At 63.7% G+C, this 27,225-nt stretch overlaps 1 protein-coding gene across 1 annotated transcript in view; it reads right to left on the bottom strand.

Moving 5' to 3' along the window:
- Nucleotides 1-1,003: 1,003 nt before the first annotated feature.
- MUC5B (mucin 5B, oligomeric mucus/gel-forming) overlaps nt 1,004-27,225 on the bottom strand; it is a 42,767-nt gene continuing 16,545 nt past the window's right edge. The window contains exons 27-58 of the mRNA XM_073004846.1: nt 26,813-26,941; nt 26,437-26,581; nt 26,292-26,335; nt 26,005-26,202; nt 23,842-25,526; nt 22,781-22,815; nt 22,547-22,669; nt 20,866-22,459; nt 17,271-20,679; nt 16,676-17,183; nt 15,146-16,429; nt 13,464-14,287; nt 12,407-13,373; nt 11,319-11,596; nt 10,841-11,022; nt 10,386-10,557; nt 8,898-9,151; nt 8,370-8,556; nt 7,985-8,210; nt 7,701-7,876; nt 6,995-7,064; nt 6,463-6,563; nt 5,961-5,992; nt 5,523-5,703; nt 5,030-5,134; nt 4,856-4,893; nt 4,125-4,244; nt 3,587-3,673; nt 3,349-3,471; nt 2,850-2,892; nt 2,518-2,620; nt 1,004-1,749 (exon numbers count right to left, since the gene is read on the bottom strand). Of these exons, the coding sequence (XP_072860947.1) occupies nt 1,530-1,749; nt 2,518-2,620; nt 2,850-2,892; nt 3,349-3,471; nt 3,587-3,673; nt 4,125-4,244; nt 4,856-4,893; nt 5,030-5,134; nt 5,523-5,703; nt 5,961-5,992; nt 6,463-6,563; nt 6,995-7,064; nt 7,701-7,876; nt 7,985-8,210; nt 8,370-8,556; nt 8,898-9,151; nt 10,386-10,557; nt 10,841-11,022; nt 11,319-11,596; nt 12,407-13,373; nt 13,464-14,287; nt 15,146-16,429; nt 16,676-17,183; nt 17,271-20,679; nt 20,866-22,459; nt 22,547-22,669; nt 22,781-22,815; nt 23,842-25,526; nt 26,005-26,202; nt 26,292-26,335; nt 26,437-26,581; nt 26,813-26,941 (13,643 nt within the window). The 3' untranslated portion in view covers nt 1,004-1,529. The remainder of the gene's footprint in view (nt 1,750-2,517; nt 2,621-2,849; nt 2,893-3,348; nt 3,472-3,586; nt 3,674-4,124; nt 4,245-4,855; nt 4,894-5,029; nt 5,135-5,522; nt 5,704-5,960; nt 5,993-6,462; nt 6,564-6,994; nt 7,065-7,700; nt 7,877-7,984; nt 8,211-8,369; nt 8,557-8,897; nt 9,152-10,385; nt 10,558-10,840; nt 11,023-11,318; nt 11,597-12,406; nt 13,374-13,463; nt 14,288-15,145; nt 16,430-16,675; nt 17,184-17,270; nt 20,680-20,865; nt 22,460-22,546; nt 22,670-22,780; nt 22,816-23,841; nt 25,527-26,004; nt 26,203-26,291; nt 26,336-26,436; nt 26,582-26,812; nt 26,942-27,225) is intronic.

The raw sequence follows: 27,225 nt of genomic DNA, 5'->3' as shown, positions 1-27,225 counted from the left end.
GCTCTGTAAATGTACAGCATGATAGCATCACTTCCTGGGCAGGGCAGGACCCACCCAAGGGCAGAGGGCAGAGGCAGGCCCCAGTGTGGGGAAGGCCCCACTCTGCACCCACAGCAGAGGCTTCCGCAGCCAGGCACGAGCATTACTCTTGTCTCCCCAGGTCACAGTCTGCCTGTAACCGCCCCCTGCCCAGTAGGAGGTCATTTTGTGTCCAAAGTTCCCTACATCCCGCTGTGTCTAGGTCCTGGCTGGCACCACCTTCACTGTCTTCCCTGCCCACACCTGCAGCCCCAGCTGCCAACCTCACCCATCCCACAGGCTCCCCGATACCCTACTGTCTGCACCGGGTGCTCTCCACTCTGGACAGAGCAATGGAAGGGCAGAAAGCCTTGCCTGTGTGCGTGGAGGTGGGACAGGAGGCGAGCAAGCTCACGTGTGGCTCGTGTAGCAAGTGGCCCAAGGAAAGCATTCCCGGGGAGGTGTGCATGGGACGGGGTGAAAAGCGGCCCCGCAGGGCCCAGCACCAGCCTGGCAGCATTGCGCCCGGCTCCATGCACCTGCCCTGGTGGGTGGCTGCCTCCCCGCCGACCAGGCCTGGTTGCCTGCTTGCCCCACTGACTGCCTCCATCTTCCTGCATGAGCTGGTTTCCTCACACAATCCCCCATACTGGAAATAACAGCCAGGGTGACCTCTGGGTCCTGGCGGCCCCCTGTCCCTCGGCCCCTGGGCAGTGCTCCCACAGCCAAGAGTGACTCCCACGGTGCCCACAGGGGCATGTGGACGACCAAGCGGCTCCTTGTCCCCCACCCTGCCTGGCCCTCCCAGAGGCTTCCTGGCCCCTCAGTGGCTGCTGGGCGTCCCGCACTGTCCCCCAGATGTGGCCTCCAGCCTGCAGGCCCCAGGCAAGCAGCTCACAGGGGACCCGGACAGCCTGGGAGAGATGGTAGGCAAGAAAAGACATCAGGACAGGAAACATACTCGATGCTCAGCGTTTATTTGCAAAACTGGGCTGGGTTGAGCAGAGGGTGCTTTGAGATGCCGACCTCTCTCTGACCTGGCCGTTGTGACCTCAGCCCCGAGGTACCCTGCAGCAGGCAGGCCTAGCGCAGCTTCCTGGCAGCAGCCGGCCTTGCCTGGACCAGCCTGTCTGTGCCCCAGTGGCCGGATGTGGCCAGCCAGAATCCGTGTTGCATGGGGACTCTGGCCATGGCAGGGACACACAGGCCGGCACATGCTTAGCTTGTTCCAGGGCGTCCCAGTGACATCAAGGAGGGGCAAGGCCAAGGTGGGCCACAGGCTCTCCCAGGACAGGACTCCTGAGTGGTGCCCTCCTGAAAGGGGTCCTGCTGGCCCTTCACCCTTCCGGGGTCCGGTTTCACCCACAGGGTGGGCAGCAGGAGCACAGAGGCACGGGGTGCCACACACAGAGGCTGGGGGGCTCCGCAGAGCAGGCCCAAGGTTTTCATGATCGGGCAATGCACGTCCTGGCTCCAGGTGGACAGAGCATGGGGATGGAGGCAGAACATCCTCAGACGGCAGTGGCCTCCTGGGCCAGGAAGCCGGGGGGGTATACGGGAGCCATGGGCGCAGGGACACAGAAGGGCGTGCAGCCACACTCATCCACATGGTTGTAGGTGTGCAGGACAGTCGAGCCGTCGGGACAGCGCAAGGGCACCGTCTCCTCGTGGACCCGCCTCTCCTGGCAGCAGGTGCACTGGTGCTGCATGGCCTGGGCCTCTGCCGAGTACCTGTGGACGCAGGGGGCCCTCACATCGGCCACCTTGGCCCCGCCGTTTCTCTGCCCAGGCACACTGACGCGTGGGCCTCTGGGGTCCTGGGCCAGACGGCCGTCCCCTTCTGTCCACAGTGGCCTGCTCTGTGGGCAACTGGGGCTCCACCTTCTCAGAATGGGCAGCTCTGGGCCCCAGGGTCCCTTGGCTCCCGGCTGTCTTCTGTGGCCTGCTCTTCGCCTGTCTGAACCAGCTCCTCCAATCCTGCTGACTCTGAGCAGTCCTTGACCCTTCCTCCTGCCTCTTCTAGCTAAGGGTCAACCCTCCTGGCCCTTCCTGCTGACAGCCAGCCACAGCGGCAAGTCATGGGGGGCTCTACAGAAGGCTCTGGTTCCGCCCACTCTCCCCCGGGGGACACCTGAACCTGGGTTCGCAGCTGGGAGCTCTGTGCCATGTGGCTCAGCTCAGCCGGGCCCAGGCTTTCTACCGATGGACATGGAGGGGGGAGCCCTGCTGGGGACAGCGGCCCCAGGCTTTCTACCGATGGACGTGGAGGGGGGAGCCCTGCTGGGGACAGCGGCCCCAGGCTTTCTACCGATGGACGTGGAGGCAGGGAGCGCTGCTAGGGAGAGCGGCCCCAGGCTTTCTACCAATGGACGATGGACGTGGAAAGGGGGAGCCCTGCTGGGGAGCTCCTTCTGTCCTTCCTGGAGCTGGCGTAGGCCCCCCTGACCCAGAGCAGGGTACCAGCCAACTGACGGGCCAGGGCGGACCCACCGCACTCACCTGGACTCTCCGGGGCAGGAGCCCTCACAGAAGGTGATGTTGACCTCAGTCTTGCAGCCCTGGTGCCACAGGACGGTCGTGTTGACACGGACCTGACAGGAGTCTGGGAGGAGGAAAGGCAGATGCAGAGCCCCACCGGACCCTCACTCTGAGGGCCTGGACCTGCTGGGCCGACCCTCCCCATAGGACCACCCCTCCCCGTAGGACCACCCCTCCCAGGGCCCTCCAGGACTGAGTGTGGAGTCTGGACGCTGGCATCACACTGCTGCCCAGTGCAGACGCCTGGCAGGAATGGATGGGCAGCAATGGGCTGGAGCTGGAGCTCCACTTACCCTCCTCACAGGAGTAGCAGCAGCCGATTTTCCTGAGGGTCCCCTGGGGGGGCCAAAGACAGGGGGCAGGGCTGTGGGCGGGGCCTCCCTCCTGGGGAGAGGGGGCCACCCAGGCAGGGGTGTGGCCTCCCAGACAGGGGCGGGGCCTCTCAGGCAGGGGCCTGGCCTCCCAGGCAGGGGCGGGGCCTCTCAGGCAGGGGCCTGGCCTCCCAGGCAGGGGTGGGGCCTCTCAGGCAGGGGCGTGGCCTCCCAGGCAGGGGTGGGGCCTCTCAGGCAGGGGTGGGGCCTCCCAGGCAGGAGTGTGGCCTCCCAGGCAGGGGTGGGGCCTCTCAGGCAGGGGCGTCACCTCCCAGGCAGGGGTGGGGCCACACAGGCAGGGATGGGGCCTCCCAGGCAGGGGTGGGGTCTCCCAGGCAGGGATGGGGCCACACAGGCAGGGATGGGGCCACACAGGCAGGGATGGGGCCTCCCAGGCAGGGGTGGGGCCTCCAGCACACACCCTGCAGCTGGACACATCTGGGCAGGATGCAGGCTGTGGGGTCAGCAAATAGACTCCGCTCTCGACCTCACAGTGGTATACAGTGCAGTTGTCCACACGGCTATTGACCCAGGTTTCGTTCAGCTGAAATGTAAGGGTGAGAGTGGAAGCTGAGTATCGATGATCTCTTGTGTGGAGCCCTGTTGGGGGTGAGGGTCTCCAGGGAGGGAGCTGAGACCCCACATGCCTCTGCTGTTACCTGGACTGGCGGACCATCGGGCGTGAGGCAGGCGGTCTGCACGCACTCCCCACAGCACTGCCCAGCCACGCTCTTGTACTCAAAGCCCTGTGGGGACAGGAGGGCATCAGGCCTTAACCCTCTCCTCCAGTGCATGCCCCAGCCCAGCCTGCCCTCCTGTCTATACCCCAGTGGCCCAGGGGTCCTTAGCCCTGTCCCTGCCTGGGTCTATACCCGAAGAAGTTGCCCCCCCCAGTTATCCTGGCTCAGCCTCACCCCAGTTTCCAGCACCTTCTCTCTACCTACCCCTGCCTTCCTGGAACCTGATCCCAGACCCTGTCCCCAGCATCCCAGACCCTGTCCCCAGCAGCCTGCAGGTCCTGTCCCACCCCCAGACCCCCTCAGTCATCCTCCTACTTCATGCCCTCCCTTTGGGAACAAAGAAGACCCCAGCAATGGCCGAGCTAGAGAACCCCAGGGAGCTGGGGTAACAGTGACTTGGGGCTGGGTCTGCCCAGCAGCTGTGGGCTCACCTGGGGGCGGGTGCCTCGGGTCTCACCTGGGGGCAGGTAGTAGTGTGGCAAGCGTCCTCCCGACATTGCACCGTTGGGTCCTGGGTGTCCCCAGAGAGGCAGGTACACATGTGGCAGGGAAGGGCCCCTGGGAAGATTGCACCAACCTGCAATGGGTGGGAGGGTGGCACTGAGGGCACCGGTGGGGCACCAGGGCCAGGACTCCTCCCCATGACCCGTTGGGGCCCGCAGGGAGTTGTTCCTTCCTCAAATGGAGCGTGGATGCACCCCTTGCTGAACGTGGACCCAGGCAGGCAGGGAGCCGATGCACACAGGGACCAACACAGGGACCACAGGTGGGCAGGGAATCCAGGCAGGAAGAGATCCCATATGGGCAGGAATCTTGGTGGGCAGAGACCCCGTGGGGGCAGGAATCCGGCGGGCAGGAATCCGGGTGGGCAGGAATCCAGCGGGCAGGAATCCAGCAGGCAGGAATCGGGTGGGCAGGGACCCCGGGCAGGAGTGTGCTGCCCCCAGGCGGTTGCTGGGAGCCCCTGAAGGGACCTCTCAGAGGCAGCAGGTGTGGAACTCACGGCTGTCGATGTCAGGTGCCCCCGAGTCCCAAGCATGTTCCAGCTCTGACCTGCCCAGGGCCCCTGTGCGGATCTGCCCTCATGGCAGGAATGTCAAGACAAGGAGTGGGGCTCAGAGGGCCCCGGGGCATCCCACACACATGTTCAAGTCCCAGGGCCACACCAGCCCGCTGCTGTGCCCTTACCCCATAGAAGATGCCATTGTAGGAACACAGCTGAGGTCCTGGAAAGAAAGGGAGCTGAGCCCACCACAGATGGCAGGGAGCACGTGCCCCAGCACCCCCAGCGTCCTGCACCCACTACCCCTGGGTGAGTGGCCACCCACAGCCCGGCCCCAGTCCCGCCCCAGCCCCGCTCACTGCAGAGGAGGGTGGGACAGCAGTCGCCCTCCTTCTGGGTGCTGATCAGTTCCTGCCCTGGCGGGCACACAGGTGGGCTCTGGTGGCAGGTGCTTGTGTTGCATACTGCGGGAGGACGGAGGGCTCTGTCTGGGCGTTGCTCACTCCTCCTCCCGACCACTTGTTCCCAGCGTAAGTCGCAGGCGTGCTCTTCCCTGAGGACCTGACTGCTTCACGGCCCCTCGGGGCTCCCTCCAGGCCCCTTGGTTGGCCACCTCCCCCCTGCTTTCCACATCCCCGGGCCACTCCTGGGCAGGCCTGAGGTCACCAGCCTCATCTTTAGGAGGAGAATAATGCACCTGGAGGCCATCTCTGCCGAGTGGTCCTGCCGTGGTCACACCAGGACACGGTGGCTCTCCTCTGCTCTCCTGTGCCCACCCCATGGGCCCCTGGTGGGCACCGGCTCTGTCCCCCGTCACCCTACGCCGGGCACCTCTGCTCCACAGGGTCTTACCGCACACGGTCTCGGGGCAACAAGGGTTGTCGGCCCGGGGCCTGGTCACGGTCACGAAGCCCGGGTGGCTGCACGGTAGGGGGGGACTCTGGGCCTCACAGGGCAGGGGCTTGCACTGCACTGACATTGAGCCCTCATCACACACGCAGGACTGGCAGTTGCTGATCCACTGCTGCCCGGGCTGGAATGGATTGAGGGGGTCCCTGAGGGCTCCTGGACAGGCACAGGTCAACCCTGGGCATCTGTCCAGCCACCCGCTCCCTTGGGCTGGTACCCGAGTGGCCCAGATTGGGGGGGCAGGAAGCCCACACCAGCCACCGACACGTCCATGTCACACTCGGGCGCCCCACAGCTGCCCTGTGGGGTGAGATGCTCCTTCGCTCCCTCCCGAAGCTGCGAGAGGGTGGGGGTAGGGCAGGTGGGGGTGGAGCCACTCACAGATTTGGGAAGCCCGTCAGGTCCCACGCAGGCTGGAAAGGAAACAGCGCGGCGTCACTGAGGGTGCTGAGGTTGCAGGCGGAGGGGCCTCTGGCCACGGGAGGTGCTCTCAGGCCTGGCGCCTGCTTCCCCCATGGGATGGAAGGCCCTGGAGAACTTTCGGGGTGTCAGATGTGGCTGGAGCTCAGGCCAGGGCACCGTGAGACCAGCTGTCAGTGCATGGAAGCCTTGGCCATGATGGTGGGAGGCAGGGCTCAGGCGAGGAACCACCGCAGGATCACACAAGGACGGAGCCTCCCAGTGGGGCTTCAGGGGACCGTGGGGGCTCTGCAGGGCTCAGGGCCACAATAGGGCCATCTTGTGCCTCTGGGGGCACAGAACAGGTCACAGGGGTCCGCTGGGGAGAGGGGAGAGCATGTCGCGGGCCTGGGCGGCCCCTCCCACCCTGCGTGTGCTTGGGTCGGGCCCAGGGTCGTGTCCGGTGGCAGGTGGAGGAGCTTACGGCAGTCCTGCACGCAGGTGTCCGTGTGTGCGCTGAAGAGGATCTGGTCCTTGGGGCAGAAGCAGCCCTCCGCCAGCCCCTCCAGTTGTGGGTTCTGGTTCCTGCAGGGCGACAAGAGAGGCCCTGGGACCTAGAGATCCAGGAGGCCTCCCGGTACTGTCATCCACATGAGTCCCCAATATGGGCAGTGGGGAGCAGGGAAGGAGACGAATGGGTGGAGTGTGGGACTCAGAGTGGGCGGGGTTGGGGACGGGGCTGGGCGGGGCTAAGGGTAGTGGGGGATGGGTGGGACTCGGGGGCGGGGCCAGGTGGGAATGGGGGGCCAGGCCTAGCCAGGGATGTGCCCTCTGCCTGACTCTTGTCTCTAAGGCATCTGGGAGCAGCAGGGGATGTTTTCCAAGGAGTCCTGGGCTCAGGGGCACCCCAGAGATCTGTGACTCACAGCAGGACACCCTCTGGCCTCCTCCTGCTCCCCCCGACCCGTCAGGCAGGCCTGGGTGGCAGGCAAGGCACCAGCCATCCCTGTACTCACCTGGAGTTGCAGGAGGCAGGCTGTATGGGGCCGCACGGCTTGTACACTTTGGTGGGTGGGCAGGTGAGATCTGTGGGCACAGAGAGGTGTCAGACAAGCTGAGAGGTCTGGGGAGCCCAGGGCCACCCCCACTCACCACACAGGCCACTCAGGCTGAGGGGTCCGGGGGGGCCCAGGGCCGCCCCCCACTGACCACACAGGCCACTCAGAGAAGCCGAGGAGTCTGGGGCCCAGGGCTGCCCCCACTCACCACACAGGCCACTCAGGCTGAGGAGTCCGGGGGGTCCCAGGGCCGCCCCCCACTGACCACACAGGCCACTCAGAGAGGCCGAGGAGTCTGGGGCCCAGGGCTGCCCCCACTGACCACACAGGACACACAGAGAGGCCGAGGAGTCTGGGGCCCAGGGCTGCCCCCACTGACCACACAGGACACACAGAGAGGCTGAGGAGTCTGGGGCCCAGGGCTGCCCCCACTGACCACACAGGACACACAGAGAGGCTGAGGAGTCTGGGGTCCAGGGCTGCCCCCACTCACCACACAGGCCACTCAGGCTGAGGAGTCCGGGGGGTCCCAGGGCCGCCCCCCACTGACCACACAGGCCACTCAGAGAGGCCGAGGAGTCTGGGGCCCAGGGCTGCCCCCACTCACCACACAGGACACACAGAGAGGCTGAGGAGTCTGGGGCCCAGGGCCACCCCCACTCACCGCACAGGCCTCCAGTTGCCCCTCGCCAGTCACTGCACACTCCCCGGGCGCGGCAGAGTGCTGCGTAGGCCTCCAGGCTCTGGCAGGGCACCTCGGGGCGGCCCTGGCAGCTGTCGCTGATGCAGGCATTGAAGAATGGGCCCGGGGGCACAAAGTCGTGGCACTCGGCAAAGACCCTGTGGGGCAAAGCAATCAGCATGCCTCAGCCCGGCCCCAGGGAGCTGCCTGCGTGGGGGCAGGCGGGGGCGCCCCAGGGCCTGCAACCCCCCGAGGGGAGGACTCACTGGCTCAGCATCAGATCACAGAGCGGCTGCGGCGGGCACGGGCTGGGGGTGGGTGCACTAGACACCGGGGCCGGGGAACTGGCAGTGGGGGGCGTGCCGGTCGGGGCCCAGCAGCCGTCCTTTCTGCTGTCAGGGACCAACCAAGTTTTGGCCATGTCCTTACAGCTGGCGGCAGTGGTTCCATCCCGCTGGAGACAGTCGTCCCTCTGGTTGTTGGTGCAGGTGCCTGCGGGCAGGGTGTCACCGCAGGGCTGGAATCCGGGGAGCCTTTCACAGCCCCCACCTGCCTCCCCCACTCATTCCCCTCCCCGGGCTTCCCCTATGCTCACTGGGTCGTCAGGCCCAGCAGCAGCCCTGGCCGGGGCAGGACCCGCTGCCCACTCACCGCACTGGCCCTCGGTGTTGTTGTGGAAGAGGCTGTAGGGCAGCCGGGCCTGGAAGACGTGGCCATCGAAGGTGACGCTCACACCCAGGGCAGGAATGTCCACGCGCATGGTGGTGGTCCCCGTCACAGACACAAGCACGCCGTTCTTGCTGAAACCGCTGCTCACCGGAATTTGGTCAAACAGGATCTGGGGGAATCCGGGGGAACCCTGAGCTGGGAGGCAGTGCCAGGTGGGCTCGGGAAGTGGGGCTTGCCTTTGGGGCTCTGCCTTGACGTGCAGAGACCTCCCTGTATATCCCTCACCCCAAAGCCCAGATCTTCCCTGAGGGCCTGGGGTCTCCAATCGACTGCATTTAGGCCACAAAGTGTGCGCAGCCTAAGGCAGCCCCACAGGCCTTCCCTGCCCCCTGGAAGCTGTCTTGGGTACAGGGCCATCACTGCGGCACCTGGGTCATCCAGCCTGCAGTCAGCCTGCCCAGGTGTGGTTGGGACTGGGCCAACACTGTGCCGCCCGCAGCCTGGACTCACCAGGTCCTCCTCCTTCCCATGCACTGTGGTGACGGTGAGGACGATATCCATGGACTTGTAGTGGATGCTGAGGGCGCGGGAGCAGCTGGCGGCAGTGGCAGAGGCCGCGCAGTAGTGGTTGTCCAAGTAGAGGCTGAGATTCCCAAGGCGTGCGTGGATCTGTCTCATCAGGACATAGGTGCAGTTGCCCCCGAAGGTGTAGGAGGTGCCATCAAAGGTGGAATAGTGGGAACTGCCCCACACACTGCAGATGCCTGCGGGACACAGACGGACGGGCTGGCAGGCTCCGTGGTGGTGCCCTCGCTCCCCAGGCGCCATGGCAGCCAGCGTCACCACCGTGACTGCCGCCTCGGGGAGCCACTGAAGCCCTAGGGCCTCAACTGCCTTGTCTATAAAATGGGTCCAGTGTTTGAAATGGTGTCCCCCAAAATCTATGGCCACCCCAGAACCTCTGCATGTGGCTTTGCCGAGAGAAAGCGTCTTTGCAGATGTGGTTAAGGGAAGCATCTTGAAGTGACATCATCAGGGACTAGCTGGGTGGGCCCTCAATCCAATGACCAGCGTCCCCACAGGAGACAGAAGAGACACAGACAGAGAGGGGAGGCCACAGAGAGACAGAGGCGGGGATTGGAGGGATGTGGTCACAGCCAAAGGACACCTAGAGCCCCCAAAGCTGGGAGAGGCAGGAAGGACCTCCCCAGACCCTCAGCAGGGAGCGTAGCCCTGATCTCAGACTTCCAGCTCCAGGACAGAAAGTGTGTTTCTACTGTCTAAGCTCCCCAGCTTGTGGTGGTTTGGAACAGCAGCTCTGGGCCAAGGATGTGGGGAGGAGAGAGAACGCCGTCACCTCTTAGCGACAGGTCCCGCACAGTGATGGAAGCCGCTGTTAGGACCCAGGAGACAAAAGCTCCTCTGGGCTCCCACTTCCATCCTGAGCTTCTCCAGGCCCCAGAAGCCCCTGGATGGGGTCCCTTTCAAATCACACAGGCTGATGTGCAGACAAGCTCAGCAACCTGGCCTCTGCTCCCTCTCCTTTGGGCTGTGTCAGCATTTTCAGCCCTGTGGACACAGAGCCTGCACACTGAGAGCTCACACAACGTGCACCACTGAGGCCCAAGACAGCATGGTACAAGACGGTTTCCTGAAGGGATGCCACCGATCTACCAAACACCCCCACCACGCCCCACCACACCCGCCATGCCCTACTGCACCCCACCATGCCCCATCACACCCTACCGCACCCCACTGTGCCTCACCACGCCTCACCATGCCCCACTGTGCCCCACCGTGCCCCACTGTGCCTCACCACACCCTACCACAGCCCACCATGCCCCACTATGCCCGCCACGCCCCACTGTGCCCCACCATGCCCACTACGCCCCACCATGCCCACCACACCCCACCATGCCCCATTCTGCCAGCTTGGCTGATGGCACCCTCTGCTCCACCTGCCCCCCAGGGGAGTCCCGCTGCTGCCCACGCACTCACACTCGCACTCATAGTGGAAGTCACAGGGCTGGCTCGGGTCCGACACTTTGATGGGCAGGTGCTTGTTCACGCAGGTGACGTTGGCCACGGGCTTTGGGTCCAGCAGGGCGACACGGTTGTCACCCACGCACCTGGCCACCGTGCAGTTCTCCAGGGTCCAGGTCTCATTCACCTGCAGCCGGGAACATGCACGTCCTCACCTGGACCGGCTCACAGGACCCATCCCTTGCCCATCCCACCCCTCGTGGCCCACAGCCCCAGGTGGCCACAAGAGCCTGCCTGGGGAGGGTGGCCCCCATGCTAGCCTGGCCCCCAGACCCTGTGTGCCTCCTCCAGCTGGAGCTACTGGCGGGGGGTCACTGAGTTGGGCCTTGGGAGCTGGACCCTGGCTGTGCCTCCAGTCGACCCAGACCCTGTGCACACAGCAGGGGAGGGTGAGGGCAGGCGGGGCCCACCTGCCGCGGAGGGATGGCATTGTCACAGCCAGGCGCAGGGGAGGGCAAGGGCAGCGGGATGGAGGATGCTGGTGGTGGGGAGGTGGGGCAGGTGCCCTGGAAGCGGTCGAGGTCACAGTGCTGGTTGCACACGGCATAGAATTGGCAGCCAGCTCGGTCTGTCCTATTGTAGATTACTTCCCCTGTGAAGAACAACACCGTAGGAAGATAAGCCACTCCCAGCGACTGGCAAGCCAGAGTCCTGGGGGAGCGAAGGCAGAGGCCACGCAGAAGGGAGCAGCTGTTCCAGGGAGGGACCGTGGAGGGCAGAGACTGAGCGTGGCCAGTGGGGACCAGGTGTGGCCGGGGGAGCCAAGTGAGACCAGTGGGGATCAAGCATGGCTGGCAGGGAGAAAGCAACTGGCTCCCAGGACAGGCAGACCCAGGTTAGCATAGCGTGTGGGGAAAGGCTACAGGAGCATTATCCACGTCCACTCACCAGGTGAGAAGAACTGTCCAAATGCCCTGCAGAAGCAGGGAGTAGAGAAGTGGGAGCTGGGGAAGTGAGTGGGTCTTAGGGTGGTGAGGACTGAGGAGGACACAGTGGACACACTGAAGGCTGGCAGGCTGCTGGAGAGCACTGTGGGGGTGTGGGTGGTCCCCAGGGTGGACGAGCTGGGAACCGTGGAGCCAGTGGCTGTGGGCCTGGTGGCTGTGGTGGTCAGCACTTTGGGGGTGCGAGCTGTTCCCACAGTGGAGGAGGGGATGGCCGTAGACCTAGTGGCCATGGTCGTGGTTGCTGTAGTGGTCCGCACTGGAAGGTTGCCTGTAGTCCCTGGGCTGGAGAAGGGGGTGGCTGAGGAGCTGGGCGCTGTGGGTGTGGTGGCTGTGGAGCCAGTGGCCTCAGTCGGGGTGGCTAGAGTGGTCGGCTCTGTGAGGAACCAAGTTGACGCCGGAGTGGAGGAGGGCGTGGCTGTGGAGCTGGTGGCCACACTTATGGTAGCAGTGGTGGTTGGTTCTGTGTGGATCCCGGTCGTCCCCAGAGTGGAGGAGGGTATGGCTGTGGAGCCCGTGGCCACTGTTGTGATGGCTGTAGTGGTTGGCTCTGTGAGGATCCCGGTCGTCCCCCAAGTGGAGGAGGGCGTGGCCATGGAGCTGGTAGCCACAGTTATGGTGGCAGTGGTGGTTGGCTCTGTGAGGATCGAGGTCATCCCTGGAGTGGAGGAGGGGATGGCCATGGAGCCAGTGGCCACAGTTAAGGTGGCAGTGGTGGTTGGCTCTGTGAGGAATCCAGTCGTCCCCTGAGTGGAGGAGGGCATGGCCGTGGAGCCCGTGGCCACTGTTGTGATGGATGTAGTGGTCGGCTCTGTGAGGATCCCGGTTGTCCCCGGAGTGGAGGAAGGCGTGGCCGTGGACCTTGTGGCCACTGTTGTGATTGTTGTAGTGGTCGGCTCTGTGAGGATCCCAGTCGTCCCTGGAGTGGAAGGCGTGGCCATGGAGCCCGTGGCCACTGTTGTGATGGCTGTAGTGGTCAACTCTGTGAGGACTGAGGTCTTCCCCGGAGTGGAGGAGGGTGTGGCCGTGGACTTTGTGGCCACTGTTGTGATGGTTGTAGTGGTTGGCTCTGTGAGGATCCCGGTCGTCCCCCGAGTGGAGAAGGGCGTGGCCGTGGAGCCTGTGGCCACTGTTGTGATGGTTGTAGTGGTTGGCTCTGTGAGGATCCAGGTCGACGCTGGAGTGGAGGAGGGCGTGGCTGTGGAGCTGGTGGCCACAGTTATGGTGGCAGTGGTGGCTGGTTCTGTCTGGATCCTGGTCGGCCCCAGAGTGGAGGAGGGCATGGCCGTGGACCTCGTGGCCACTGTTGCGATGGTTGTAGTGGTTGGCTCTGTGAGGATCCCGGTTGTCCCCAGAGTGGAGGAGGGGATGGCTGTGGAGCCAATGGCCTCAGTTATGGTGGCAGTGGTGGTTGGCTCTGTGACGATCCTGGCCGTCCCCGGAGTGGAGGGGGGTGTGGCCGTGGAGCCCGTGGCCACTGTTGTGATAGCTGTAGTGGTTGGCTCTGTGAAGATCGAGGTTGTCCCTGGAGTGGAGGAGGGCATGGCTGTGGAGCTGGTGGTCACAGTTATGGTGGCAGTGTTGGTTGGTTCTGTGAGGCTCCCGGTCGTCCCCTGAGTGGAGGAAGGAGTGGCCATGGAGCCCGTGGCCACTGTTGTCATGGCTGTAGTGATCGGCTCTGTGAGAATCCAGGTTGATGCTGGAGTGGAGGAGGGCGTGGCCATGGAGCCAGTGGCCACAGTTATGGTGGCTGTGGTGCTTGGCTCTGTGAGGATCCAGGTGGTTCCTGGGGTGGAGGAGGGGTTGGCCGTGGAGCCAGTGGCTGCAGTCATTGCGGTTGTGGTGGGAAAAACTTCAGTGATTTGAGTAGTCCCTGGAGTGGAGGAGGGGATGGCTGTGGAGCCCGTGGCCACTGTTGTGATGGCTGTAGTGGTTGGCTCTGTGAGGATTGCGGTGGTCCCCGGAGTGGAGGAGGGGATGGTTGTGGAGCCTGTGGCCACTGTTGTGATGGCTGTAGTGGTTGGCTCTGTGAGGATCCCGGTCGTCCCCCGAGTGGAGGAGGGCGTGGCCATGGAGCTGGTAGCCACACTTATGGTAGCAGTGGTGGTTGGTTCTGTGTGGATCCCGGTCGTCCCCAGAGTGGAGGAGGGTATGGCTGTGGAGCCCGTGGCCACTGTTGTGATGGCTGTAGTGGTTGGCTCTGTGAGGATCCCGGTCGTCCCCCGAGTGGAGGAGGGCGTGGCCATGGAGCTGGTAGCCACAGTTATGGTGGCAGTGGTGGTTGGCTCTGTGAGGATCGAGGTCATCCCTGGAGTGGAGGAGGGGATGGCCATGGAGCCAGTGGCCACAGTTAAGGTGGCAGTGGTGGTTGGCTCTGTGAGGAATCCAGTTGTCCCCTGAGTGGAGGAGGGCATGGCCGTGGAGCCCGTGGCCACTGTTGTGATGGATGTAGTGGTCGGCTCTGTGAGGATCCCGGTTGTCCCCGGAGTGGAGGAAGGCGTGGCCGTGGACCTTGTGGCCACTGTTGTGATGGTTGTAGTGGTCGGCTCTGTGAGGATCCCAGTCGTCCCTGGAGTGGAAGGCGTGGCCATGGAGCCCGTGGCTACTGTTGTGATGGCTGTAGTGGTCAGCTCTGTGAGGACTGAGGTCTTCCCCGGAGTGGAGGAGGGTGTGGCCGTGGACTTTGTGGCCACTGTTGTGATGGTTGTAGTGGTTGGCTCTGTGAGGATCCCGGTCGTCCCCCGAGTGGAGAAGGGCGTGGCCGTGGAGCCTGTGGCCACTGTTGTGATGGTTGTAGTGGTTGGCTCTGTGAGGATCCAGGTCGACGCTGGAGTGGAGGAGGGCGTGGCTGTGGAGCTGGTGGCCACAGTTATGGTGGCAGTGGTGGCTGGTTCTGTCTGGATCCTGGTCGGCCCCAGAGTGGAGGAGGGCATGGCCGTGGACCTCGTGGCCACTGTTGCGATGGTTGTAGTGGTTGGCTCTGTGAGGATCCCGGTTGTCCCCAGAGTGGAGGAGGGCATGGCCGTGGAGCCCGTGGCCACTGTTGTGATGGCTGTAGTGGTGGGCTCTGTGAGGATCCCAGTCGTCCCCGGAGTGGAAGACGTGGCCATGGAGCCTGTGGCCACTGTTGTGATGGCTGTAGTGGTCGGCTCTGTGAGGATCGAGGTCATCCCTGGAGTGGAGGAGGGGATGGCTGTGGAGCCAATGGCCTCAGTTATGGTGGCAGTGGTGGTTGGCTCTGTGACGATCCTGGCCGTCCCCGGAGTGGAGGGGGGTGTGGCCGTGGAGCCCGTGGCCACTGTTGTGATAGCTGTAGTGGTTGGCTCTGTGAGGATCGAGGTTGTCCCTGGAGTGGAGGAGGGCATGGCTGTGGAGCTGGTGGTCACAGTTATGGTGGCAGTGTTGGTTGGTTCTGTGAGGCTCCCGGTCGTCCCCTGAGTGGAGGAAGGAGTGGCCATGGAGCCCGTGGCCACTGTTGTCATGGCTGTAGTGATCGGCTCTGTGAGAATCCAGGTTGATGCTAGAGTGGAGGAGGGCGTGGCCATGGAGCCAGTGGCCACAGTTATGGTGGCTGTGGTGCTTGGCTCTGTGAGGATCCAGGTGGTTCCTGGGGTGGAGGAGGGGTTGGCCGTGGAGCCAGTGGCTGCAGTCATTGCGGTTGTGGTGGGAAAAACTTCAGTGATTTGAGTAGTCCCTGGAGTGGAGGAGGGGATGGCTGTGGAGCCCGTGGCCACTGTTGTGATGGCTGTAGTGGTTGGCTCTGTGAGGATTGCGGTGGTCCCCGGAGTGGAGGAGGGGATGGTTGTGGAGCCTGTGGCCACTGTTGTGATGGCTGTAGTGGTTGGCTCCGTGAGAATCCAGGTTGACCCCACAGTGGAGGAGGGCGTGGCTGTGGAGCTGGTGGCCGGGGTGCTGGGGCAGCGGCTGTAGTTGCAGCAGAACACACGGATTTCGTAGTTGAAGCACATCTTGAACTTCCCCACCTGCTGACGGTTCCTGCAGACCAGGCCGACGTCCAGGCTGCACTCCACCACCTGGCCCAACTCCTGCAGGGGGACACCAGGCTGGGCCTGGGCACGGCACTCGAGGCCCAGGGGCTGCTCACAGACGGCCCCTCCAGCCGCGCGAATGTTGGAGTATGTCTCCAAGTCCCCGCCAGAGGGCCCCAACGTGGGGTAGCTGTAGTCCAGCCAGTCTGACCAGGCACACTGGGGCTCACAGCCCGTGGACACCACCAGGGTCGTGGGGGCCGATGTGGGGCTGCTGGGCAGCAGGGTTGAGGTGCGGGTCTCACTGGTTGTGGCCATGGTCCTGGAGGTGGCCGTGGTGAGGCCCAGGGTGGTCTTCCCTGGAGAAAGGGGTGACTCAGTGGTTCTACTGTGAGTGTGAGGACTGGACAGGGTTGGAGTCGAGTGTGAGGTGGTACCAGTGGTTCCTACTGGGGTTTGGGAAGTCACTGTGGATGGCTCTGTGATGTGGGTGCTGCCCGAGGTGGCCATGGAAGTCCGGGCTGTGGGTACCGTGCGGGGACTCTCAGGAAGCTGGGATCGCCCATGTGTGGTGGCCGTGGTGGACAGCACTGGGGGTGTATGGGTGGTCCCTAGGGCAGAGGAGGGAGCCACTGTGGTGCTGGCGGCTGCAGGTGTGGTGGCCATGGTGGTCAGCACTGGGGAGATGGGAGTTGTCCCTGGAGTGGAGGAGGGGGTGGTGGTGGAGCCTGTGGCCGTGATTGTCGTGACCGTGGTGGCCAGTTCTGGGGGTGTACCAGTGGTCTGTGGGCTAGAGGAGGGTGTTGCCATAGAGCCAGTGGCCACAGTTGTGGTGGTGTTGGTCAGCACTGTGGGGGTGTGGGTGGTCCCTGGGATGGAGGATGGGGTCACCATGGAGCTGCTGGTTGTGGGTGTGGTGTTTGTGTGGATCCGCACTGGAAGTGTGGGTGTAGTCCCTGGGCTGGAGGAGGGAGTGGCTGTGAAGCCCATGGTTGTGGTAGTCAGCATTTTGGTAGTGTGGGCTGTTCCTGGGCTGGAGGAGGGGGTGGCCATGGAGCCAGTGGCCACAGTTGTGGTGGTGTTGGTCAGCACTGTGGGGGTGAGGGTGGTCCCCGGGATGGAGGAGGGGGTCACTGTGGAGCCACTGGTTGTGGGTGTGGTGGTTGTGGTGATAAGTGCTGTAAGGGTGCCTGCAGTCCCTGGGCTGGAGGAGGGGGTTGCTGTGGAGCTTGTGGTGACGGCCATGGTGGTCAGCACTTTAGATGTGTGAACTGTTCCTGAGGTGAGGAGGGTGGCCGTGGAGCCAGTGGCCTGGGTTGTGGTGGCCGTGGTGGTTAGCGCTGTGGAGGTGTGGGTGGTCCTTGGAGTGGAGGAGGCGTGGGCTGTGGACAGGGTGGCCGTTGGTGCGGTGGTCTGTGCCGTGAGGTTCCAAGTGGTTCTCAGGGAGGAGGACGGGATGGCTGTAAAGCTGGTAGCTGTGGGTGTGGTGGCTGTGCTTGTCAGCACAACTGGAAGGGTGGATGCAGTCCCTGGACTGGTGGAGGGAGTGGCTTTGGAGCCAGTGGCTGTGGGTTTCGTGGCCATGGTGGTCAGCAATTCTGAGGTGGCAGCAGTTGCTGGGGTGGAGGAGGGGGTGACTGTGGAGCCAGTGGCCACAGTCGTGGTCAATGTTGTGGTTGGCTCTGTGAGGATCCAGGTGGTCCCAGGAGTGGAGGAGGAGGCAGCCGTGGAGCCGGTGGCCACAGTTATGGTGTGTGTGGTGCTTGGCTCTGTGAGGATCCAGGTGGTCCCTGGGGTGGAGAAGGGCATGGCTGTGGAGCCTGTGGCCACTGTTGTGACGGCTGCAGTGCTCGGCTCTGTGAGGATCCCAGTCGTCCCCGGAGTGGAGGAGGGCATGGCTGTGGAGCTGGTGGCCGGGGTGCTGGGGCAGCGGCCGTAGTTGCAGCAGAACACACGGATTTCGTAGTTGAAGCACATCTTGAACTTCCCCACCTGCTGACGGTTCCTGCAGACCAGGCCGACGTCCAGGCTGCACTCCACCACCTGGCCCAACTCCTGCAGGGGGACACCAGGCTGGGCCTGGGCGCGGCACTCGAGGCCCAGGGGCTGCTCACAGACGGCCCCTCCAGCCGCGCGGATGTTGGAGTATGTCTCCAAGTCCCCGCCAGAGGGCCCCAACGTGGGGTAGCTGTAGTCCAGCCAGTCTGACCAGGCACACTGGGGCTCACAGCCCGTGGACACCACCGGGGTCGTGGGGGCCGATGTGGGGCTGCTGGGCAGCAGGGTTGAGGTGCGGGTCTCACTGGTTGTGGCCGTGGTCCTGGAGGTGGCCGTGGTGAGGCCCGGGGTGGTCTTCCCTGGAGAAATGGGTGACTCAGTGGTTCTGCTGTGAGTGTGAGGACTGGACAGGGCTGGAGTCGAGTGTGGGGTGGTACCGGTGGTTCCTACTGGAGTTTGGGAAGTCACTGTGGATGGCTCTGTGATGTGGGTGGTGCCCGAGGTGGCCATGGAAGTCCGGGCTGTGGGTACCGTGCGGGGACTCTCGGGGAGCTGGGATCGTCCTTGTGTGGTGGCCTTGGTGGACAGCACTGTGGGTGTATGGGTGGTCCCTAGGGCAGAGGAGGGAGCCACTGTGGTGCTGGTGGCTGCAGGTGTGGTGGCCGTGGTGGTCAGCACTGGGGAGATGGGAGTTGTCCCTGGAGTAGAGGAGGGGGTGGTGGTGGAGCCTGTGGCCGTGATTGTCGTGACCGTGGTGGCCAGTGCTGGGGGAGTACCAGTGGTCTGTGGGCTAGAGGAGGGTGTTGCCATAGAGCCAGTGGCCACAGTTGTGGTGGTGTTGGTCAGCACTGTGGGGGTGAGGGTGGTCCCCGGGATGGAGGAGGGGGTCACTGTGGAGCCACTGGTTGTGGGTGTGGTGGTTGTGGTGATAAGTGCTGTAAGGGTGCTTGCAGTCCCTGGGCTGGAGGAGGGGGTGGCTGTGGAGCTTGTGGTGATGGCCATGGTGGTCAGCACTTTAGAGGTGTGAGCTGTTCCTGAGGTGAGGAGGGTGGCCATGGAGCCAGTGGCCCCAGTTGTGGTGGCCGTGGTAGTAAGCACTGTGGAAATATGGGCAGTCTCTGGAGTGGAGGAGGGTCTGGCTGTGGACAGGGTGGCCTTTGGTGCGGTGGTCTGTGCCGTGAGGTTCCAAGTGGTTCTCAGGGAGGAGGACGGGATGGCTGTAAAGCTGGTAGCTGTAGGTGTGGTGGCTGTGCTTGTCAGCACAACTGGAAGGGTGGATGCAGTCCCTGGACTGGTGGAGGGAGTGGCTTTGGAGCCAGTGGCTGTGGGTTTCGTGGCCATGGTGGTCAGCAATTCTGACGTGGCGGCAGTTCCTGGGGTGGAGGAGGGGGTGACTGTGGAGCCAGTGGCCACAGTCGTGGTCAATGTTGTGGTTGGCTCTGTGAGGATCCAGGTGGTCCCAGGAGTGGAGAAGTTGGCTGTGGAGCCGGTGGTCCCTGGGGTGGAGGAGGGGTTGGCCGTGGAGCCAGTGGCTTCAGTCTTTGCAGTTGTGGTGGGAAACACTTTGGTGATTTGAGTAGTCCCTGGGGTAGAGGAGGGGATGGCTGTGGAGCCCGTGACCACTGCTGTGATGGCTGTAGTGGTTGGCTCTGTGAGTATCCAGGTGGTCCCCGGAGTGGAGAAGGGCATGGCTGTGGAGCCTGTGGCCACTGTTGTGACGGCTGCAGTGCTCGGCTCTGTGAGGATCCCAGTCGTCCCCAGAGTGGAGGAGGGCGTGGCTGTGGAGCTGGTGGCCGGGGTGCTGGGGCAGCGGCCGTAGTTGCAGCAGAACACACGGATTTCGTAGTTGAAGCACATCTTGAACTTCCCCACCTGCTGACGGTTCCTGCAGACCAGGCCGACGTCCAGGCTGCACTCCACCACCTGGCCCAACTCCTGCAGGGGGACACCAGGCTGGGCCTGGGCGCGGCACTCGAGGCCCAGGGGCTGCTCACAGACGGCCCCTCCAGCCGCGCGGATGTTGGAGTATGTCTCCAAGTCCCCGCCAGAGGGCCCCAACGTGGGGTAGCTGTAGTCCAGCCAGTCTGACCAGGCACACTGGGGCTCACAGCCCGTGGACACCACCGGGGTCGTGGGGGGCGATGTGGGGCTGCTGGGCAGCAGGGTTGAGGTGCGGGTCTCGCTGGTTGTGGCCATGGCCGTGGTCCTGGAGGTGGCCGTGGTGAGGCCCGGGGTGGTCTTCCCTGGAGAAAGGGGTGACTCAGTGGTTCTGCTGTGAGTGTGAGGACTGGACAGGGCTGGAGTCGAGTGTGGGGTGGTACCAGTGGTTCCTGCTGGGGTTTGGGAAGTCACTGTGGATGGCTCTGTGATGTGGGTGGTGCCCGAGGTGGCCATGGAAGTCCGGGCTGTGGGTACCGTGCGGGGACTCTCGGGCAGTTGGGATCGCCCATGTGTGGTGGCCGTGGTGGACAGCGCTGGGGGTGTATGGGTGGTCCCTAGAGCAGAGGAGGGAGCCACTGTGGTGCTGGTGGCTGCAGGTGTGGTGGCCGTGGTGGTCAGCACTGGGGAGATGGGAGTTGTCCCTGGAGTGGAGGACGGGGTGGTGGTGGAGCCTGTGGCCGTGATTGTCGTGAGTGTGGTGGCCTGTGCTGGGGGTGTACCAGCGGTCTGTGGGCTAGAGGAGGGTGTTGCCATAGAGCCAGTGGCCACAGTTGTGGTGGTGTTGGTCAGCACTGTGGGGGTGAGGGTGGTCCCCGGGATGGTGGAGGGGGTCACTGTGGAGCCACTGGTTGTGGGTGTGGTGGTTGTGGTGATAAGTGCTGTAAGGGTGCTTGCAGTCCCTGGGCTGGAGGAGGGGGTGGCTGTGAAGCCCATGGTTGTGGTAGTCAGCACTTTGGTAGTGTGAGCTGTTCCTGGGCTGGAGGAGGAGGTGGCCATGGAGCCAGTGGCCCCAGTTGTGGTGGCCGTGGTGGTAAGCACTGTGGAAATATGGGCAGTCTCTGGAGTGGAGGAGGGTCTGGCTGTGGACAGGGTGGCCATTGGTGTGGTGGTCTGTGCCGTGAGGTTCCAAGTGGTTCTCAGGGAGGAGGACGGGATGGCTGTAAAGCTGGTAGCTGTGGGTGTGGTGGCTGTGCTTGTCAGCACAACTGGAAGGGTGGATGCAGTCCCTGGACTGGTGGAGGGAGTGGCTTTGGAGCCAGTGGCTGTGGGTTTCGTGGCCATGGTGGTCAGCAATTCTGAGGTGGCAACAGTTGCTGGGGTGGAGGAGGGGGTGACTGTGGAGCCAGTGGCCACAGTCGTGGTCAATGTTGTGGTTGGCTCTGTGAGGATCCAGGTGGTCCCAGGAGTGGAGAAGTTGGCCGTGGAGCCGGTGGTCCCTGGGGTGGAGGAGGGGTTGGCCGTGGAGCCAGTGGCTTCAGTCGTTGCAGTTGTGGTGGGAAACACTTTGGTGATTTGAGTAGTCCCTGGGGTGGAGGAGGGGATGGCTGTGGAGCCCGTGACCACTGCTGTGATGGCTGTAGTGGTTGGCTCTGTGAGTATCCAGGTGGTCCCCGGAGTGGAGGAGGGCATGGCTGTGGAGCCTGTGGCCACTGTTGTGACGGCTGCAGTGGTCGGCTCTGTGAGGATCCCAGTCGTCCCCGGAGTGGAGGAGGGCATGGCTGTGGAGCTGGTGGCCGGGGTGCTGGGGCAGCGGCCGTAGTTGCAGCAGAACACACGGATTTCGTAGTTGAAGCACATCTTGAACTTCCCCACCTGCTGACGGTTCCTGCAGACCAGGCCGACGTCCAGGCTGCACTCCACCACCTGGCCCAACTCCTGCAGGGGGACACCAGGCTGGGCCTGGGCGCGGCACTCGAGGCCCAGGGGCTGCTCACAGACGGCCCCTCCAGCCGCGCGGATGTTGGAGTATGTCTCCAAGTCCCCGCCAGAGGGCCCCAACGTGGGGTAGCTGTAGTCCAGCCAGTCTGACCAGGCACACTGGGGCTCACAGCCCGTGGACACCACCGGGGTCGTGGGGGCCGATGTGGGGCTGCTGGGCAGCAGGGTTGAGGTGCGGGTCTCACTGGTTGTGGCCGTGGCCATGGTCCTGGAGGTGGCCGTGGTGAGGCCCGGGGTGGTCTTCCCTGGAGAAAGGGGTGACTCAGTGGTTCTGCTGTGAGTGTGAGGACTGGACAGGGCTGGAGTCGAGTGTGGGGTGGTACCGGTGGTTTCTGCTGGGGTTTGGGAAGTCACTGTGGATGGCTCTGTGATGTGGGTGGTGCCCGAGGTGGCCATGGAAGTCCGGGCTGTGGGTACCGTGCGGGGACTCTCGGGCAGTTGGGATCGCCCATGTGTGGTGGCCGTGGTGGACAGTGCTGGGGGTGTATGGGTGGTCCCTAGGGCAGAGGAGGGAGCCACTGTGGTGCTGGTGGCTGCAGGTGTGGTGGCCGTGGTGGTCAGCACTGGGGAGATGGGAGTTGTCCCTGGAGTGGAGGACGGGGTGGTGGTGGAGCCTGTGGCCGTGATTGTCGTGACCGTGGTGGCCAGTGCTGGGGGTGTACCAGCGGTCTGTGGGCTAGAGGAGGGTGTTGCCATAGAGCCAGTGGCCACAGTTGTGGTGGTGTTGGTCAGCACTGTGGGGGTGTGGGTGGTCCCTGGGATGGAGGAGGGGGTCACCATGGAGCTGCTGGTTGCGGGTGTGGTGTTTGTGCGGATCCGCACTGGAAGTGTGGGTGCCGTCCCTGGGCTGGAGGAGGGAGTGGCTGTGAAGCCCATGGTTGTGGTAGTCAGCACTTTGGTAGTGTGGGCTGTTCCTGGGCTGGAGGAGGGGGTGGCCATGGAGCCAGTGGTCCCGGTTGTGGTGGCCGTGGTGGTAAGCACTGTGGAAATATGGGCAGTCTCTGGAGTGGAGGAGGGTCTGGCTGTGGACATGGTGGCTGTGGGTGTGATGGTCTGTGCTGTGAGGGTCCAGGTGGTCCCCATAGAGGAAGAGGGGATGGCTGTAAAGCTGGTAGCTGTGGGTGTGGTGGCTGTGCTTGTCAGTGCTGGAAGGGTGGGTGCAGTCCCTGGACTGGAGGAGGGAGTGGCTTTGGAGCCAGTGAATGTGGGTGTCGTGGTTATGGTGGTCAGCACATTTGTGGTGGCAGCAGTTGCCGGGGTGGGTGAGGGGGTGGCTTTGGAGGTGGTGACCATGGTTGTGATGGTCGTGGTGGTCAGCACTTTTGGGGTGTGAGCTGTGCCTTGGCTGGAGGAGGCAGTGGCCATGGAGCCAGTGGGCATGGTCATGGTGGCTTTAGTGGTTGGCTCTGTGAGGATCAAGGTGGTACCACCCAGGGTGGTACCAGTGGTTCCTGCTGGGGTGTGGGAAGTCACCGTGGAGCTGGCAGCCGCAGTTGTGGTGGCTGTGGTGGTCAACCCTTTGGGGGTCTGAGCAGTGCTTGAGGTGGAGGAGGGGGTGGCTGTGGAGCTGGTGGCCTGGGTTGTGATGGCTGTGGTGGTCAGCACTTTCACAGTGTGAGCTGTTCCTGGGGTGGAGGAGTGCCTGGCTGTGGCGCCTGTGCTCCTGGGTGTGGCAGCCGTGGAACCGGTGCTCATGGGTACGGTAACTGTGGATCCGGTGCTCGTGGGAGTGGTAGCCGTGGATCCGGTGCTAGTGGGAGTGGTAGCCGTGAATCCGGTGCTCGTGGGAGTGGTAGCCGTGGATCTGGTGCTTGTGGGAGTGGTAGTCATGGATCCGGTGCTCGTGGGAGTGGTAGCCGTGGATCCAGTGCTCGTGGAAGTGGTGGCACAGAGGCTGTCATCACAGCACAACAGCCGCACATGAAAGTTGTGGCAGTACCACAGGGGCCCAGACTGGTCACGGTTCCTACACACCAGCCCAATGCTCACGTCACATTGCACCACCTGCCCCAGGGCCTCCAGGGGTTGGTTGGGCTCCTTCTCAGAGCGGCACTCAATGTCCCATGGATGCTCGCAGAAGGTATGGCCAGCAGAGCGGATGACCCCAAAGGTCTCAAAGTCCCCGCCATCAGGGTCAGAGCTGGGGTAGTCCTCATCAAACCAGTCTGTCCAGGTGCAGCGAGGCACACAGCCCGTGCTGGGAGATGGGGGGCCAGAGGACAGGGTCGTCCTGATGGTGGGCCCAGAGCTGGAAGTCCGCAGGGTTGTGTGCACACGGGCAGTCACCATGGGGGACGTAGTGGGAGTGCTGGTCACAATTGGACTGGTGGGCATGGATGGAGCCTGGGAGGTCTGCTGCCCCCTGGTAGGGAGGAGGCTGGCAGTGGAAGGTGGAGGGGCAGAGGGACTGGGGAGGGACACCCTCTCTGTGGTCTTGGAGAAGCTGGGGCCAGTTTGAGTGGTGGCCAGAGTTGAGGATCCTGTTACTGCTGGTGACTTGGTGCTCCAGGTTGCAATGGCTGTGGAGGCAGTCGCTGTGGGGCTGGTGGCCCCCACGGAGGTGACTCTGGGTGCCTGTGTGGAGGAGGTGGGCGTGGGGGCGGCTGTGCGGGGGCAGTGACTGTAGTCGTCACAGCAGAGCACACGCACATTGTAGTTGAAGCACATGTTGAACCTGCCTGTCTGGTCCTCATTCTTACAGATCAGCCCCATCTCCAGGCTGCAGGTCAGCACCTGCCCGATCTGGTCGATGCTTACCTCGGGGTAGTTCTCTGCCCGGCACTCTATGCTCTTTGGTGCCCAGCACATCTTGCCCCCAGCAGCCCTGATGTTTTCAAAAGTTTCCATGTCCCCACCTGCGACCCCTGAGGTTGGGAAGTCCACGTCGAACCACTCTGTCCACTCACACTTCGGTTGACAGCGGGTAGTGCTCTGGCTAGTGGTGGTCTCATTCAAGGGGCTCAGCGTCATCTCTGTCCCGGGGGTGCTGGTCTCGGCCTGAGAGGTTAACAGATTGCTCGAGAGTGTCGGCGCCAGGCTCGTGGTCAACGGCTGTTTGGAGCCGGAGCTGGCTGTGCCTGTCAGGTGAGCTCTGGAGGTTGCCATTGTCGTTGGGGCTGACGTGGGTGGCTGTGAGGGACGCCATGTGCCCGAACTCCCCGTAGTCCCTGGCAGGACTGAGTGTGTTGGAAGGCTGGATGTGGCCACCCCTGGGACAGTAGGTTCTGTGGAGCCTGCAGGAACCGTGGGGCCTCTTGTGGTGGCTGTACCAAGGGTGCCCGTGTATCTGGGGGATGTCAGTCCTTTTGAGAGGGTGGGGACTGCTGTGGTGCTGGTCACCCCCAGGCTACTTGTTGACTGCAGCGTTGAGAACAGGACCTGGGTGGTGGTGGTGGTGGTGGCCGTCTCCAGCGATGTGGCTGGTGGTGGGGTCGTGGCTCGTCCCCTGCAGTGGTCGGCACTGCAGCACAGGACCCGGATCCTGTAGTTGTAGCACATCTTGAATATGCCCTCCTGCTCCCAGTTCCTGCACACCAGGCCGAAGCGGACGTCACAGTGCACCTTCTGCCCCACCTGAGCCAGGGGCCAGTTGGGGAAGCTCTCGGCCTGGCACTCTATGTCCTTAGGCTGCTCACATAAGTGCCCTCCTGCGGCCCTGATCTTATCGTAGGACTCAACGTCCCCTCCAAGTTGTTCAGACTTGGGGTAGTCCTCATCAAACCACTCTGTCCACTGACACCGGGGCTGGCAGGTGGTGGTACCTGGGGCCAGGGAGGTGACCGTCGTGGGGCCTGAGCTGGACCCAGTCTGTGAGGTGAGGGCCGCTGTTGACTGGATGCTCGGGATCACCCACAGGGTGGTCTTTTCGGTTGCTGTGGTCTGGGTAGGGGTAGGCACAGCAGGCTCCGTGCTGGCACTGAGGGAGGGCTGGGGGCTGGTGCCTGGGGCCAGGGAGGGGCCACAGGGCACGTATTCACAGCAGAGAACCCGCAGCTCATAGTCGTGACAGAGCGGGGGGCTCTGCTGGCTGTTGGCGCACATCAGCCCCCTCACGCGGTCACAGTCCACCTGCTGGCCCAGCTCCCCCAGTGGCATGTCAGGAAGCTGCCCTGCCCGGCACTCGATGTCGGCTGGCACAGGGCACACCTGGTACCCTCTCTGCCTCAGGTTTTCAAACGTCTCGAAGTCTCCACCTCCCAGACCAGGCTCTGGCTGGTGCCCATTGTACCAGCTGGACCAGCGGCAGACCTCGCGGACACACACGGTGGAGACCGGGAGGGCCGGGCCTGCAAGGGGCGTGGGAGAGGGGTCCTGGCTTAGCATCCTCCAGTCCTGGCCTCACAAGGTGGAGGAGCCCCAGAGGACCCTTGTCCCAGGGCTGGCCCTGCCCCTGTGGGATACTGGGGACCCCAGGTGCCTGCCTTAGCCTTGGTTAGAGCCGTTTCTGCATGAGGGACTGGAGCCTGGCAGCCTGGCCTTGAGGGAGCTGGCCAGCTGGGATAGGCCATGCTGAGGGATGGGACAGAGTCTGGGAAAGCTTTACTGCCTCCCTGGGTTATCCCATCAATCATTGTGCAGAGGCTTCCTGGGGAGCCCCTGAAGACACGCAGGGTGTTGGGGGGGCTGTGCACCCCTAGACAGAGCTCGGCAGGACAGTGGATTGGGACTGTTGCTATCATTCAGGGCACCTGCATCAAGAGCCCAGGGGTTCCCTCCTTGTCACCCAGACATGACCGGGCCTCAGGAGAGCCAGGCAGGGCTTACTTGTCATGGAGTGGGGGACCCAGCTAGTGGTGAAGGTGAAGGGCGTTGTGGCCGGAGTTCCAGGACACACCACAGCCTTCCTGACGATGGTGCCGTTGCTTCCACAGATGGCGATCAAACAGGCACCAAGCCCATCGGTGGTGTTGTAGATGACGTCCTGGTAGCCGTAGGTCCTGTCCTCATAGGTGCAGGTGCAGGCTGGGGATGGAGCCGGCAGAGTCACCCGGTGCCTTCGAGCCCCTGGCCCCGGACCTCACCACTCCCCCACTCCCCTGGCCCTTCCTTACCCTCAAGGCTGTGAGCGCACTGGATGCCACCGGGTGTGCAGTTACTGGGGGTGGGGGAGAGGTGAGCTGAGGGCCTGGGGGGCAGCCTGAGGGGCCTGCTCCCCAGCCCTGCTCCCCCAGCGCCACCCGCTCCCCACCCCCTCACCAGCTCTGGCAGTTCTCCGCTGTGGGGACTCTTGCGCCAACGTCATAGTAGTTTCCATCCCTGTCGTAGCAGCCACACTGGGCCACGCACTTCATCTGGTCCTCATTGAAGAAGGGCTGGCTGGGTGGGCACTTCGGGTAGCAGCCTAGGGCCGGCAGAGTGAGCAGAAGACTCACCACAGCCCTTAGGTCTCTCCAGCCAGGGACACCACGCTGTAGGGAGTAGCCGCCCCCACCAGCCAGCAGGGGCCTGCCCTCAAGGTTTGCACTGTGCAGTTTAAGGGAGCCTACACCCCGCCCCTGGGGAACCCCAGCCGCCCACGTACACTCAGGAACCCAAGGATAGGAGGCTCCATCCATGAAAGGCTGCCCCTCACCTTCCAGGCCAGGCAGGTCCACCAGGCAGTGCCCACTGGGGTTCCGGCAGGTTTTTAGGCAGGGTGCCCCACAGGGCTGGTAGTGCCACTCACAGCCCCCGTGTGGGTTGTAGAAGTCACAGAACAAAGCTGGGGCACAGAGGGCGGAGGCTAAGGAGGCGCCCACTGGCCCTCACCCTTGTTGTGAAGGGCAGCCCCCACCCCGGGTGTGGGGGCCGGTGTCCCCAGGGCCAGACCCAGGCTTGTCCCAGACATGCAGGGTCTTGGGCCAGGTGGTGCCTCACCTTCCCCTCACTCCCCAGCCCTGCCCTTGGAACTCCTGTCCCCTAGGAGCCGTCTCGTGCTGGGGTGACCTGTCTGGTGGTTTTGCACAGGTCTGTCTCTGTGCATAGGAACGTGTGCACTCACATGGA

Source organism: Chlorocebus sabaeus, chromosome 1 (assembly GCF_047675955.1).
Source record: "Chlorocebus sabaeus isolate Y175 chromosome 1, mChlSab1.0.hap1, whole genome shotgun sequence".
Classification (NCBI taxonomy): domain Eukaryota; kingdom Metazoa; phylum Chordata; class Mammalia; order Primates; family Cercopithecidae; genus Chlorocebus; species Chlorocebus sabaeus.
Note: the sequence above shows the minus strand (reverse complement) of the source record. Positions and strands in the feature narration are given on the sequence as shown.